Source organism: Acanthopagrus latus, chromosome 20 (assembly GCF_904848185.1).
Source record: "Acanthopagrus latus isolate v.2019 chromosome 20, fAcaLat1.1, whole genome shotgun sequence".
Classification (NCBI taxonomy): domain Eukaryota; kingdom Metazoa; phylum Chordata; class Actinopteri; order Spariformes; family Sparidae; genus Acanthopagrus; species Acanthopagrus latus.
This window is the reverse complement of record NC_051058.1, coordinates 13,036,628-13,050,126: the sequence shown is the minus strand read 5'-3', so window position 1 is coordinate 13,050,126 and position 13,499 is coordinate 13,036,628. Positions and strand designations below refer to the sequence as shown.

At 42.5% G+C, this 13,499-nt stretch overlaps 1 protein-coding gene across 2 annotated transcripts in view; it reads left to right on the top strand.

Annotated features, from left to right (window-relative positions):
- nrg3b (neuregulin 3b) overlaps positions 1-13,499 on the top strand; it is a 218,421-nt gene that overhangs the window by 108,447 nt on the left and 96,475 nt on the right. For both annotated transcript variants that reach the window (XM_037080996.1, XM_037080995.1), the window contains one exon: positions 6,693-6,828. In XM_037080996.1, the coding sequence (XP_036936891.1) occupies positions 6,693-6,828 (136 nt within the window). The remainder of the gene's footprint in view (positions 1-6,692; positions 6,829-13,499) is intronic.

The window sequence follows — 13,499 nt, the reverse complement described above, 5'->3', positions numbered from 1 at the left end:
TGGTTGGCATATGAAAATTGTATATGTTTGGTTTCATTTTTCTTTGGTAACACAACAACATCATGAATAAATGGGACTCTTGTAGTTTATCAAACTTTAGTGAACCATTTTTAAACTTTTAGAGGTATGGTGTGTAAGGTTTTGGTTGAAAACATTTAAAGATTAACTAACATTTTCAGCTGGATTGTGAAAAAATACCAATTTTGACACCGTGACATCAAAGTCTTTTGTTGTTAAGATCTAGTGAAGTTAGCGTGCGAACCAGCTAGCGCCTGTGCCAGCAGTGGAAACACCAACGCTCCCTTGGCACTCTGTGCTCCTGAGATAACTGGCTGAAGGCAGCTACACTTAGCAACAGCAGAGTTAGTGGTTACTCTGGTGATATGCAGCCCCCTCTTCATCTGGAGTATAAATTGGACAGCTGCTAGCACCTTTAACAAACAATGAAATGCTTTATAAACAGTTTATTAAGGAATTGTTTATTATAGCTAAAGCATGTATAATGCATTCTGTTGATTAACAGTTAAATTACTATGAAGTAATGCTTAATTAACTACAATTTTAGCGTTTATTAGTGATGATGATTATTATATATATAATATTCTTTCAGGTGGTGTGAGAAGGAAGCTGTCAGTATGTATGAGTAATTATAAATATGTTTTGGTCACAGCTTGAAGCACAGTGCACAGAAACTGTTTATTTCTTCTAATTAAAACATTTCCTTCACTCCTCCCGCAGCAGCTAAAGTGCTGCTTCACTGACGGGCGAAAGCCAAAAAAAGGTGAAGCCATTTCCAAACCATTGTGACAGATAGCATTGTCAGGGCCAATGTGTTGTCTGTGCCCACTGCACTATATATTTCCCTGAATATGGTTCTGTCCAAAAGGCAGCGGTGCATGATGGGTAAGCAATCAGCGGGCTCTCTCAGGACTTTCCCTTTACGTAGTAAGACCCTCTTTGATGTGTGCTGCAGTAAACACAGGCAGTTCTCTCCCGACCACAGTCTCCTGGGGGATGAGGCTCAGCACAAGAAAACTAATGAGCACATTAGAAGGAAGCCATAGAAGGAAAATGCTACAGTTGTAAATGGAATTGTCTCTTGTGTTGTCTGTGCCAAGGATGCTCTGTCTACAGCGAGAGAGCTCGAATGTTTGCATTCATCTGCATGTACACTGCACGTACTGTATGTGGAGCACGTGGACGACATGCAGACGCCCATACAGGACGTAAGATTTTGAAATTTGAATTTAGCAAAAAAAAACGTGCAATTCTGCCGCAGCTCTCAGCCGCGGTGTCATCACCAGGGGGAAGTAATCAAGCATCGGAGCTAAAAGAGTGAAAGTGGCCCCATGCAAAATGGAGCATTCGCCAGTGTATTCCATTTAAAATAATCACAGGTGATAAACAACCGACCTGATTGAAAACATGTTCCCACAGCCATCAGCTACATCCACAGCGTGTGTGTGCCTGTTTTTGCGGATGTGTGTCTTGTGGTATAAAAATTGTGTATATACTGTATGTATAAAACAGGGGGGTTTGTTACATACTGCCCTGTGATCAAAGTTTGTAGCAGCAGGCCTGAACTCTGAGCACATCTCAGTGTTTACCCCAGAGCTCCCTCAGATCCGTGCAGCAGCGTGCAGCAGCAGCGTGATGTCTGGCTGCAGACACTGGCCCACTTTTGTTGCACTTTGATTGGCCGTATCTGTAGGCAATCACGGAGGAGATAGATGCAGTGCTGAGACTTACTTTTTATAACTACATAGGTCTGAGTCCTTTGCTGCTTTTTTTTTTTCTTCTTTTTTTCCAACAATGTTAGCATGCATTTAGCATAACATTTAGCATAGCTTCATTTTGATTCACTACTGTCAGTTTCAACTCAGTGGACTTTGGATCCACCTTCAATGAGGTAGCCCCCCCCTTCTGAAAAATAAAATAAATCCTACAGTTTGGTGAGCTGTCTTTTCGGAGCTATTGATTCAAGGCAATTCGACGTTAGCGACCGAGACGAAGCATTAGCCTCGGCATTCCTCTCAGATATCTGTGATCTCTCAAGCATCGTCTGAATCCACGAAACTCCCCCCCACCCCTCTCCCCCGTCGGTAGATTCCTTGAAAGTTACCAGGGGAATCGGCAATCTGGATTGCCTTTGTGCAAGGGGGGAGAGTGAGAGACGTGAAAATGATTTCAAACAGTCCAGGATGAATCATGCTCCCACTGCAGCTGCCATTTATTAGCACATTTTCCACCATGTTATTTTTTTCCCGTTTTTTCCTTTCTTTTTAACAACTACCTAACCGTCTGAGTCTGATAGTTTTGCCAGAGGCTTGGGTTTCATTTGGTAAAGGGCCCCAGTTAAAGGTGCTGATAAATGAACTTTGCTGCAACTTGTGTGTTTGTCATAATTAGCCACGGCGCTACGTCTCAATAATGACTGGAAGACAGGGACACATCATTTATCAGCTATTAACTCAGTAATGAAGATGAAGAATCATTTTTTTTGTTGTTGTTGTTTTTTTTTTTCATTAAAGTCAGATCTGGTTTGATATCCAAAAAAGGGAAATCGGCTTTTAATTACTTTATGACTGCTTGGATCAGTTGCAGGGTTCCACGATGATCTGTTTGGGGTCTGTCCCCCCTCGACAGTCAAGAGATGGCAACACACACAAACCCCCCCACCCCCCCACATTATCACAATTCACCTGGGTGCATTGAAGAAAGTGGATGATTGCTTTTATAAACTTGCTGTATTCTGAAGGGGGGGTGGGGGGTGGCGGTGATGGGGGTATTTAAAGAACATTTCAGCAGCATCCCGCTTGACAGGTGCTCATTCAAAAAGCGCCCGAGTTGAGCTCGCTGCGCTGCAGATTTTTTTTTTTTTTTTTTCACTATTTCTTGCCTGTCACGGTGATGAAAAGGGAACCCATAAGAAATTGACAGCCTGTATTGCTCAAGGCCAAACATATCTGAAGATGGCTTGTTCCTTGATGTGGCCAACAGGGCTAAAAGAGTGGAGGTAATCCTTTAAGACTTATGAGGAGCTTTCTTTCTTTTTTTTTTTTTCTTGCAGATTTTTTTTCTTTTCTGAGAGGTAATCAGCACAGGCTGTTTGTCGCGGAGCCTTTTATTTGGTGGAATAACAGGTGAGAGAGGCTTTTTATCTCTGCTTTTTAAAGGAGACGGAGAGCAAGCCAAAATGTGTGCGCATGCTTTTCGCAGGTTGAACAGGTTCGCATGATTCATCCGGTATTAAAAAAAAAAACAACAAAAAAATAAAACACAGGAAACTTCAGCCACTCTCGAACTGCTGTGTGCATTTTGTATAATATGTTTAATTTAAGAACGCTCACGTCAGCCTGCCTCTCTAGGTGTGAAAATGGCCGTCTGAAAGAACAGGGCCCGATGTACAAAAGACGCCTCTACAGTGTGTTTTTAGAGTCTCGCGGGAGCCTTCTCCCTCATGAAAAGAGAGGATTTGGAGACGTCATACATCATCATCACCGGCTCCCCACTGCGCTGCGTCATCCGTGCCACGGTGACCTTGCGCGCAAAAAACATCCGGCCCCTCCACTCCGTCAACCAACGCGTGACAGATGAAATGATGCTGCACTCGAGCCGCTTTTCATACGGGAGAGAATATAATCGTAACAGATGAGAAAAAGGCCTTTCTTCACTTGGTTCTATCGAAATGAGATATGTTTTTTGAGGCTGAGATAAGATGACTCGCGATGCAGGTACTAAAAGGGTTTCTGGTATCGGCATGACCTTGGCTTTTTCTAATGTAAACACATCAATGCTTAGGCTCGCAGCACAGAATCAATTTCCCCTTCTGTCAGAAAAAGCTCTGCCTCATGCGTTTAAAACTCCCCCAAAACTGGTGACCTAACGTGGCAGGAGTTGCCTTTGTGTATCAAACGTGCCGTTCTTCACATGGCTGCCTTCTGAATCAAAGATTAGACGGACTTTAAACGTTGTGAGAATGATTCCCTGGGACGTGTGTACCAATGGGGTGAGGACGACATTGTGTTCTATTTTCTATTATTAAAGTTGCGTCTTGGAATAGATAACCTTTCGAGTAATCCACTCTGGGAATTTGTGAAATTAATAATACAAAGATGTAATCCGGTGTCTTTTAAAGTCTAGGGAGAGAGAGAGGCAGCTGGGGTTTGAGGCCTTCTTTCAAAAATGATTCTCGCTAGCAATCAAAAAGGAAGAGGTGCAACATGTATAGAATATTAATGTATTTCCCTGTAGTAATTAGAATAAGAAGAAGCTGAGATATCTAAATATATATACAAAATGCAAAAGTGTAGCAACAGGAGAAACACAAAACACAAAAGCGAAAGGAATCTCAAACCAGAAGTAACGCAAAGAACCAGGAACCAAAAAACAGGAACACGCAACAGGAAGATGGAACACGGAGGCACAAGAACACAAGGACGGAACATAAAGAGACTAACTGTCACGGGAAGACAAGGACTTCAAATACACAAGTGGTGATTAACTAGTAGGATACAAAGTGAGGAGTGAAAAGGGTGGGAAAACAGACAAAGGGAGGAAATGAGAGGCAAAACATGGCAGTGGCAGAACTTCAAAATAAAATAGGAAATAACAACAAAGAACAACTCAAACCCTGGCAATATGTAGTTATTAGAGAATATATTCAAACTCTGAATTTTTGTATTTACAATATTACACAGTGCACCGTTAAAAGAAAAAAGAACAATCTATCTGAAGATATCATATGAGCCTTTTTACGGTAAGTGGTTAAGACGATATTTTCCAAAGTTTCGACTCTGACAGAGTGGAGTCTCGCTTGGCCTCGGGAGCGCCACATATCTCTTTTTGTGTTCCCTCTGATCTCTCATCATCTCCTGGGCCTTACATCAAGAGCCCCGGATTTATCGATCAATGGCCATAAACAAAACATAGATTGAACTGGACACTGGGGCACAACAAACGGATTACAGGATTTTGTTTTTGTTTTTTTTTAATATTTATTTATTTTTTATTCCTTCCGCACACGGAGCCTCGGCTGAAAAAAAGAGGGCCACTTGGGCCGCCAGGAGCGCGGTGCACAAAAAGGCACATGCAACAAAGACGAGGCAGACTGTAGCCAGAGAGGATGATGGAAACAGGATGACAATTAGAAGAATATGGTGTGTGAGCGTGCGTGCGTCGAAAACAGTGTGTGTTTGTGTGCGCAGTATAAATGGATGAAAGCAGAATCAGATGTGTAATCCAATTGTATTTGCAAGGTATTGAGCGTAATACCAGTCAATCCAATTTTCAATGCTCGACTACATGATGGAGTGAAGAGCTTCTGAGTGTTATTGTATACCTGTGTGTGTGTGTGTGTGTGTGTGTGTGTGTGTGTGTGTGTGTGCCAACGCGTGTCTGCATGAATGATTTTGATAGAATATCTGCATACGCAAGCTTGTGGTTGCACATGCTAGCACGCAATATTTATCCGCGGCTGTGACCACACGTCTGACAGCTGTGCATATTTCACAGGGTGGAGAACCCTGCATTGCAGTGCCTGTTCATGGCAGCCATGCTCTTTATGTGAGAGCGGCTCAGGGTCAGGCTGGAAGAGGAGAATTAAAGCGAGATCAGCGGGCCCATCTCTCTCTCTCTCTCTCTCTCTCCCGCTCTTTTGTCTCTTCGCAGTGTAACATATTATCATCTCCCTCCTTCACCTCCGTAATTTATTTCTGGGTTTTCCGACCATGTTGACTGCGGCGGGAGGAGATAATTCACAGAGGGACTGCGGTTAAAGTTCCTCATTTGAAACCAAACACCAAGTCAGACGACATAAATGCAGTTCGGGATTACACTGGTGACAATAATCTTTTTTTTTTTTTTGCGGTCAGTGACGTGTGTTACCCCGCCTCACTTTCTCTGTTGCATCAGGCCAAAGTTGGAAACCTTCAAACCGTAAGATGCTAATTTGACTCAGACAGCGACGAACAAAGTTTTTCCTCGGGCTATCCTGAGTTTCAGAAATCAAGCCGATTCATTGAGGCTGAAGAGAGTGTTCAAATCAATCACCAGTGATGGAATGTATCATTGACGTACTTGTGCTTTACTTGAATATTTCAATTTTCTGCTGCTTCCTACTTCCACGCCACTACATTTGGAGGCAAAAGTCTTACGTCTTACAATACTACATGTATTTGGTAGCTGTAGTGTAGTTACTAGTTACTTAACAGAAGGCAAACTTCAGAGCCAAAGCAGCACATTTTTAATCGGATGAAAAAAACAAAACAAACACTGATTCTCATGATCAGAAAAATGCTGAATGTCAGATCTGATAATTGGCCAGGTCGATAGCACCGCTGCCGATAACGACGTTTCATGTTAGGTACTTTTACTCCTTGTATGGGTGACTTTCACTTGTATCAAAGTAATATTTTAACACAATATCTGTACTTTTACTAAAGTATGACTTTTTAGGTACTTTTTTTTAAATCACTATGGGAGAAAATCTGCTCTTTCGGAAGACATGCCATGTGCAGAAGCATATTAAAATGAAATTCAAGTTAATTAAAGAATAAATAAATGAGAGGAGACGTTCCTGTGCAAATAGGCTTTTATTTCAAAAGCAAAGACTGGGACGAATTAACTTCAATTCAATGTTTTCTGTTCAATAGTAATTAAATCTGTCTCCCTGTCTTCTCTCTCGCCTGCAGCGGTGGCCCCCACACTTCCCAGTCTGAGTTCAGAGGTCTTCAAGCCCTGTGTGGAAGACAAGGACCTGGCATTCTGTCTAAATGAGGGAGAGTGCTCCATCATTGAAACCGTGGCTGGAGTTCACAGACACTGCAGGTGAGTGTAATGGGGATTGTGTGTGTGTGTGTGTCTGTGTGTGTGAGAGGCATTCGGTTTCTTTCTCAGCATTGACGTTTCCTCTCCCTGCCCTTCCCCTCCAATCACTAACCTTGGGGTCATTTTCATTCAAGCTGCTTTTTTTTTTTTGCCCTCGGCCTGACAGCGTGATGAAACATGGTACACCTCAAACGCACTGAAGATCTATAATCACCCGAGCCACTAAACCAAGGGGCACAGGCTTTTAAAACGGAAGGTGGGAGCACATCAGTGGAGGTCTTTGGAAATTTTTTAAATAAAGTAGATGTCCTAGATTTCCTGTAGTCCAGTACCTTTTTACAGGCGGTTTGATTGACTTTAATCCGGATATGGCATGAGATAAAATATGCTAAAGCCCTTCTTTACCCCTTCATTTCATCCCTTTCTTTTTCTCCCTTTGTTTTGGTCTTATATGACTCTTTACTTTCCCCTTTTTCCTGTCATGACTCCCTTCTTCTTACCTCGTATTCTCTCTTGGCTCAAAGCTCTTTGTGTCGACTTCGCGCGACCCATCTTACATCAGCTGCCTGGCGTCGGGACATCGATGACTACCATCAGCATATGCAGGGGTGCAAGGTAGCAGTGAAAACGTGGCATGGGGTGTCATTGATCTGGGAATTTTTCCCAATAAGAAGGCGAATATGATAATGAAGCATGGGCATCAAGCGAGCAGGCCGACGCATTTCTAACACGGCGGTAGCGCGGATCCAGCGGGTGTAAGTGGCCGCCGCCTTAGACGCGGCTTATTCTCGCATGTACGCAATCAAACTCGCAAACTAGTGGAACGGAAGAGCCGACCAGACCAGAAGCACATGGACAGTGAATGCGCTCCGTGTCTTTAATGTTGTCGGACAAAACTTTTAATTGTGATATCAGTCTCGCACAACACACTCTTCCTCATGTATCAACCTTGGCGTAAATGTTGTCTCGGGTGACCTCTTTCGGTACGAGGCGCATTTTAATGGTAGGTGTAAAAAGAAAGGGCTCCAGAGATCATTCTTTGATCTGACTTAAAAGCAACAGATTTTTTTTTTTTTTGAGGGGGCCATATTTTTTTTGCCTTTTTTCATTAATTTTTTTTTTCCTGTAGTTCCACTCAGGCGACAACACTCACCCTTAGCTGGCTAACAGATTGAACGAAGGTAACTGCTGTAAACAAACCCTAAGTGGACTTGGTGGACAGCTGATGACAAACATGCTATCGATAACCTCGATTCGATTTATTGAAGCAACAAAGCTGATCGTTTCTAATGCTTTTGACAACCTATTTGTCTGCATTAGCAAGCCTATGCTGTTTATCTGTCTTCCTATCTGTTTAAATCCTTCACGTTTATGATAAAGAGCAAGCAAACCTTGTTTAAGTAGCGCCAGATAGCACAAATTATGTGCTGTCTGTCGAATAAGAACCATTTTATTGTACTGCAGAGCTCACCAATATGAAACAGAACATGAAAAAACACTTCTTTTTTTTTTTACCAATGCACATACTGCATATTTATGTGAGACATGTACCATTGACCGGTGGGTTTTAGTTCTGACTTTGACTTTCAACTCCCCTCTTCTTCTTTGAATGTTTCTGCATGTCTTCTTCCCCCCCTCGTGGCCCCCGTGATGCACCATCCGCGATCCACTTCAACCCTGCAATCACTCTGATATATCACTTTAAAAATGCATCGCTTTAAAAATACATGATAAGAAATTTTCTCTGAGGGAAGAGTTGTGCTGAATGGTGCTGAATTGAAAAACAGCTCATTAGTATGCTTACCTGGAATTAAAAGGGGGCCTAAATCTTCATCTAAAAAAGAAAAAAGAAAAAAAAAAAGAGTGATGCATTATAAATGATGCATGACCAAGCCAATCTTCTTAGGAAAGTAAATGTTGGGCAAAGGAAAGTTTGGAAAATAGCACGGGGATGGTTCATCGACCACTGACCACTTTTGGCCGGTAAAACGATTGCATGATTTATCATTAATGCCAATTAAACAGATTACACAGAATGAGCTAATACACCAGCATCTGCATCTGTGTCTGAAAAACGAACATCTCCTCGTGTAGCAGTGCTTCTCTCCCGGGTGGAGCTGATGCTGGTAACCGTCGGTGCACTGCCAGATTACGCTGAGAACAACCCGGAGCGAAAGCACGTACACGGTTCACATGTTGCTCCATCAGATTTGCTCTGTGCTTGATTGCCAACAGCTGTTTCATGAAATAATCAGACACTGATTAGCTGAGAATCCAGTAAAGAACCACATTTAAGGTCATTGCTTTTCCCTTTGTTGGTCGTCTTTTTTAAGCATATTTGTATCGGGGGGATGTTACTTTACTGGATTCCCGTTTTACAGGAGATAACAAATACACAAAAAAAAACAAAACACATCGATCAGAGTACAAACTCTGGCTGAACCGTCTACATTACAAAAGGGGATGACTGAATACAGAATGCACACAGTTCCTCGGGATATCACAAATACAAGCGATATAAAGTGCATATTTCTTCATAAGATGCATTTCAAAGTGCTAGAGAAAGCAGAAAAAAGAAATTATATACATAAAAAAGAGAGTATTACATGAAATTATGTTCTAAAACTCAGGCAAACATAAATATCCTCATAATAAAATACAACTAAATTTAAACGAAAGAAAAGGAGCAAAAACATTTATGCGTATTCGTATCCATACAGAATAGGGAAGTCTGCATGACTAAACAAACACTGAGTGTGAAATTTATACAGCTTGATCAGAAGTTTATTTATTTATGATTTATTAGATTATTACGCTACTTTCAGAACAGCCTCAGTGTTGAGCAGCAGATTAATGTTTCTGATCACAAGAGCGAGAGAACTACTGACCCAATTCGGACTTTCCCTCATCACCAGTACCAATCATGACACATTTTCTCAGATCAATCAAAAGTACATAAGTTCTTTTTGTATAACGAAAACGGCTGCATTTTAGTTGTAAACACCACTTTTATATTGAAAAATTGTGTTATTAAGCATGGCAGAAAACACTCAGAAATGTGATGATATGAAACACAACTTCACTTTATCGAGACAGCTTACATTTTGGGAATAAGTGGGTTACGGGAAGGAGACTAAGTGTATGTTTCACCTCGTGTTAAGGTGGCTGACATCCCACCTGTGTGACAGCAGCCTCAAGAAAGCCCCGGATGACTCGTGACAATTACCCTCTGGGCTATAATTAATGACAGTCGAATGACTGCATAAAGATCTCTGGAGGGACTGGAGGGCCAAACCTGGAGGCGCTCTTTCTCTCTCGCTCGAGTTGAGTGCCTGTTGTATTTGAGAGTGATTACAGGTTTGTGAATGGTTTTATTGCAAGGTTCTACCCTGTGGTTGAGAGAAGTCTAGGCGGTGAGCGAACACATTTTCACTGTACTGGAAATTCTCCGCCGTGTCGACGTGCAGCGTCGTCGCTGCTAACTTCCAGCGTGGCTGCATATCGCAAGAAGCGCTTTAGCCCTTTTGAAAATGACTTGCAGCGATGAAATTACGCCTTCAGTCTGAATTACAGCTGCATCTTTTTGATTTCCAGCCACTAGGGGGCAGAAAATTCCCAAAGAAACTCAGAGCAGTTAAAACAGTTCAAGTCGTATCCTTCTGTATCCCCAGTCTTCAAAATGACTGAATGGAAAGAAAGAATAATAAAGAAATGTGGGTAGACCACCCCTGTAGCTCACAGGTAGAGCCAGCGTCTTGTTATCAGAGGGTCGCTGGTGCAACTCCCCCGGTCTGCATGTCAAACTGCTCCTGATGCGCTGGTTGGCACCTTGCATATCAGCCACAGCCATTCTTGTAAACATTCCTCTACTAGATTTATCCGTTGAATTCAAGTCTGTGTCACTCGTCTTTATACTCTTGTTGATAATTGATTAACGTCTTGTCCACCAACTTCTAAAAAAAAAAACCTGCGCATCTCCTTTTGGCTTGCTGAATGTTCAACCTTCCTGGTAAACCATTTGTTTAACTCGGATCTTCGCCATGCTGAGCAGAAAGCGTGCAGTCATCTCGTGTGAGGCTGTTCGCTGAAAATGGCTGCCCGGGGTTCTACTATTTTTTTTCCCGGGGATTAAACCATATGGACTGACAAACCAAAACAGTGAGCTCCGAATCGCAGCGGAGTTGCCGCTGTGGCCTTTCTGTATTCACACTGCGTCGTGCACAATGTTATCCTCTGTTCTTCTTCCTGTCAGGGATGCTGTGGTGGTGAACCCAGACATCGGCCCTCCACATTTCTGGACACGACTGAAGAGGGAAAAATGTTGTTGGGAGAAATGTAAGGCAGACGATTGCACCGAGGTTTAGGGTGCCGGAGACACTGTTGTTGATCAATCAACCCCTTCAAGCGGTGCCGGATCAGCGTCCTCATGACAATAAGTGCTGATCTCCTCAGTCTGCGCTAAAGTACAGAAAAGTAAAGGATTAACGATTGCTGTCTCCTCTGACGTCATCGTCTCCTCCAGGCCACGGTTGCAAAGAGCATAATAGATGGTTGGATGTTTTCCAGCATTAGACAAGCGGAGATGTCAGAGCAATCTTTAAACACTTGAATCTTTGGATGGGAACACAGCTCTGAACTTGGGAATCAATTTATTTTGTTATGAAACATTTCCTTTGCTCTCCGCCTCCTTTCTCCCCTCCCCTCTGTCGGATGTTTGCCAATGCTAATAAGGCTCCCAAAATAAACATGCAAATGTGAGTTTAAGACCTACTTCCACATCAGTGCTGGAGCTTCTTATACACTAAGTACAATGATGGCACAAGAACCTAAAGGTCTTACAGTAATTGTGGCTCAACGAGCGAAGGCCCAATCACATACGGAGTTATCATTGTACAGCGTCTCCATGGAAATCTCACCATCCATTATGTTCGTTTCACGCCATTACTGCAGCGGGCGACATTTCCTTTCTTTGATTAGCAGAAAAATGGTAGGAAAAAAAAAATAGATCATACCCAAAACATCATAATATAATATGTCACAAAGAGAGCTCCCTTGATTCTTACTCATCCAGAATCGGAGTTCTTTTGGACACCAAGATGCATCTATAAAATGTGATATGAAGAGTCTGTAAATGCATAGATTGGAGTACACGAGCACAAACAGTGGATCCTCAGATGAGTGAAAGCTTTTCAACAAGACAAATATTTAGTGACACAACAGATACGGCCTCCGTTGTGCACACAATGGTGTAGTTTCAGTAAAGAGTGAAGCTCCTACTGCAGTACTATATAAATGCAGCGTATGTTTAATTCATGGAAATCTGAAAAATAAAAAAATAAAAAGATAAACAACTGGTCTCATTTGAAATATTCTGCAACAGTTGTCACGCGAGGAGCAAATCCTGACGACTCGCAAACCTCAGTATTCCCCTGTGTGGATGCCGATTTGATCAAATCTGCCTTTGGGAAGAGAAGAAACATGATTTTGACATGCTCTTCTGATGGCAGAGGAGAGCCTAAGATGATGACACACTTTTCTGCGGCTTTAGGATGTCAGACTCACTGAGCGCACAAAAGTAGAATGCAGAGATTCTATGAAAATGTGAAGAAGTCAAAGGTGGAGGGAATACATTATCAGCAGGTGTGGCGGAGCCGGCCGTCATACCCAATCACGTCTCCTGTTTTCCTGTCCTTGTTTTCGGTGCCACAGCACTCAGTTCTGTGCTGGTGAGTCTGGAATAAAAAAAAAACCTCTTCCAGCTTCTCCCCGAGGGGAAGAGGATGTCCTTGTGCTGGAAGGTAGAGAATCGCCATGGGCGGATGTACGGCACCTCAAATTAAATTAACATTGGGAGAGATACCTCATGCTCCTATGATCCTACGCAAACTGTTGCCCAGAGTAGAAATTCAGTGTTAGTATGTGAAGAGACACAAAGAACCTGCGGCAGACTGTTGGGACACTTTGGATTTGCCTACCTGCATACCTGCCAGTTCCTGACAGTCCCACAGAGGACGCGGCTACCTCTGCAACTGTCACTCCATGCATGATGCTGCATGCTGATGGTTCTGAGGCGAATAGCAAACGCAACACGCAGTCACAAGTGGATTTAGTTACAACTGAAAATTTCAAAGCTGCCGCGAGGAACTTTTTGTTTGTTCTGGCGGCCCCTGTAGACGAACGCAAGATGAACACCACCACCTCATGTCCTAAACACAACACAACGACTGAATAGACTGTCAGTGACTCCCAAAATGAGATGTATCACCATTCCCAAAACAAAGGGAAGGCAAAAAAAAAGCTACTTGGTTAGTTTAGGGTTAAGGCACCAAAACTACTTAGTTAGGTTTAGGATGTTAAGTGAAAGAAGTGTAGTTCTGAATTGCTAGGTCAAGCCAGGTCAAGTTGTCAACAGGATTGTTCCGATTTGTGCCTGTTCCCTGGGAGGTGCTCTTATAATGCGCCCACCTTAAGTGTCACCTGGGCCTTATTTAGTTTTTCAGAAAAAAAAAATTACCTTTGAAATAATTTTTAAATGAGTTGGCATGCAGGAGACTAGCGAGAAGGAGCAGTATGTTAAAAATGGCCCGTACGTGGGCAACTTATAGTCATTTAAACATCCAGATGTGTTAAATATCAAACGAGTGTGCTGCGTGTTTCATTTTGAAAAAAAA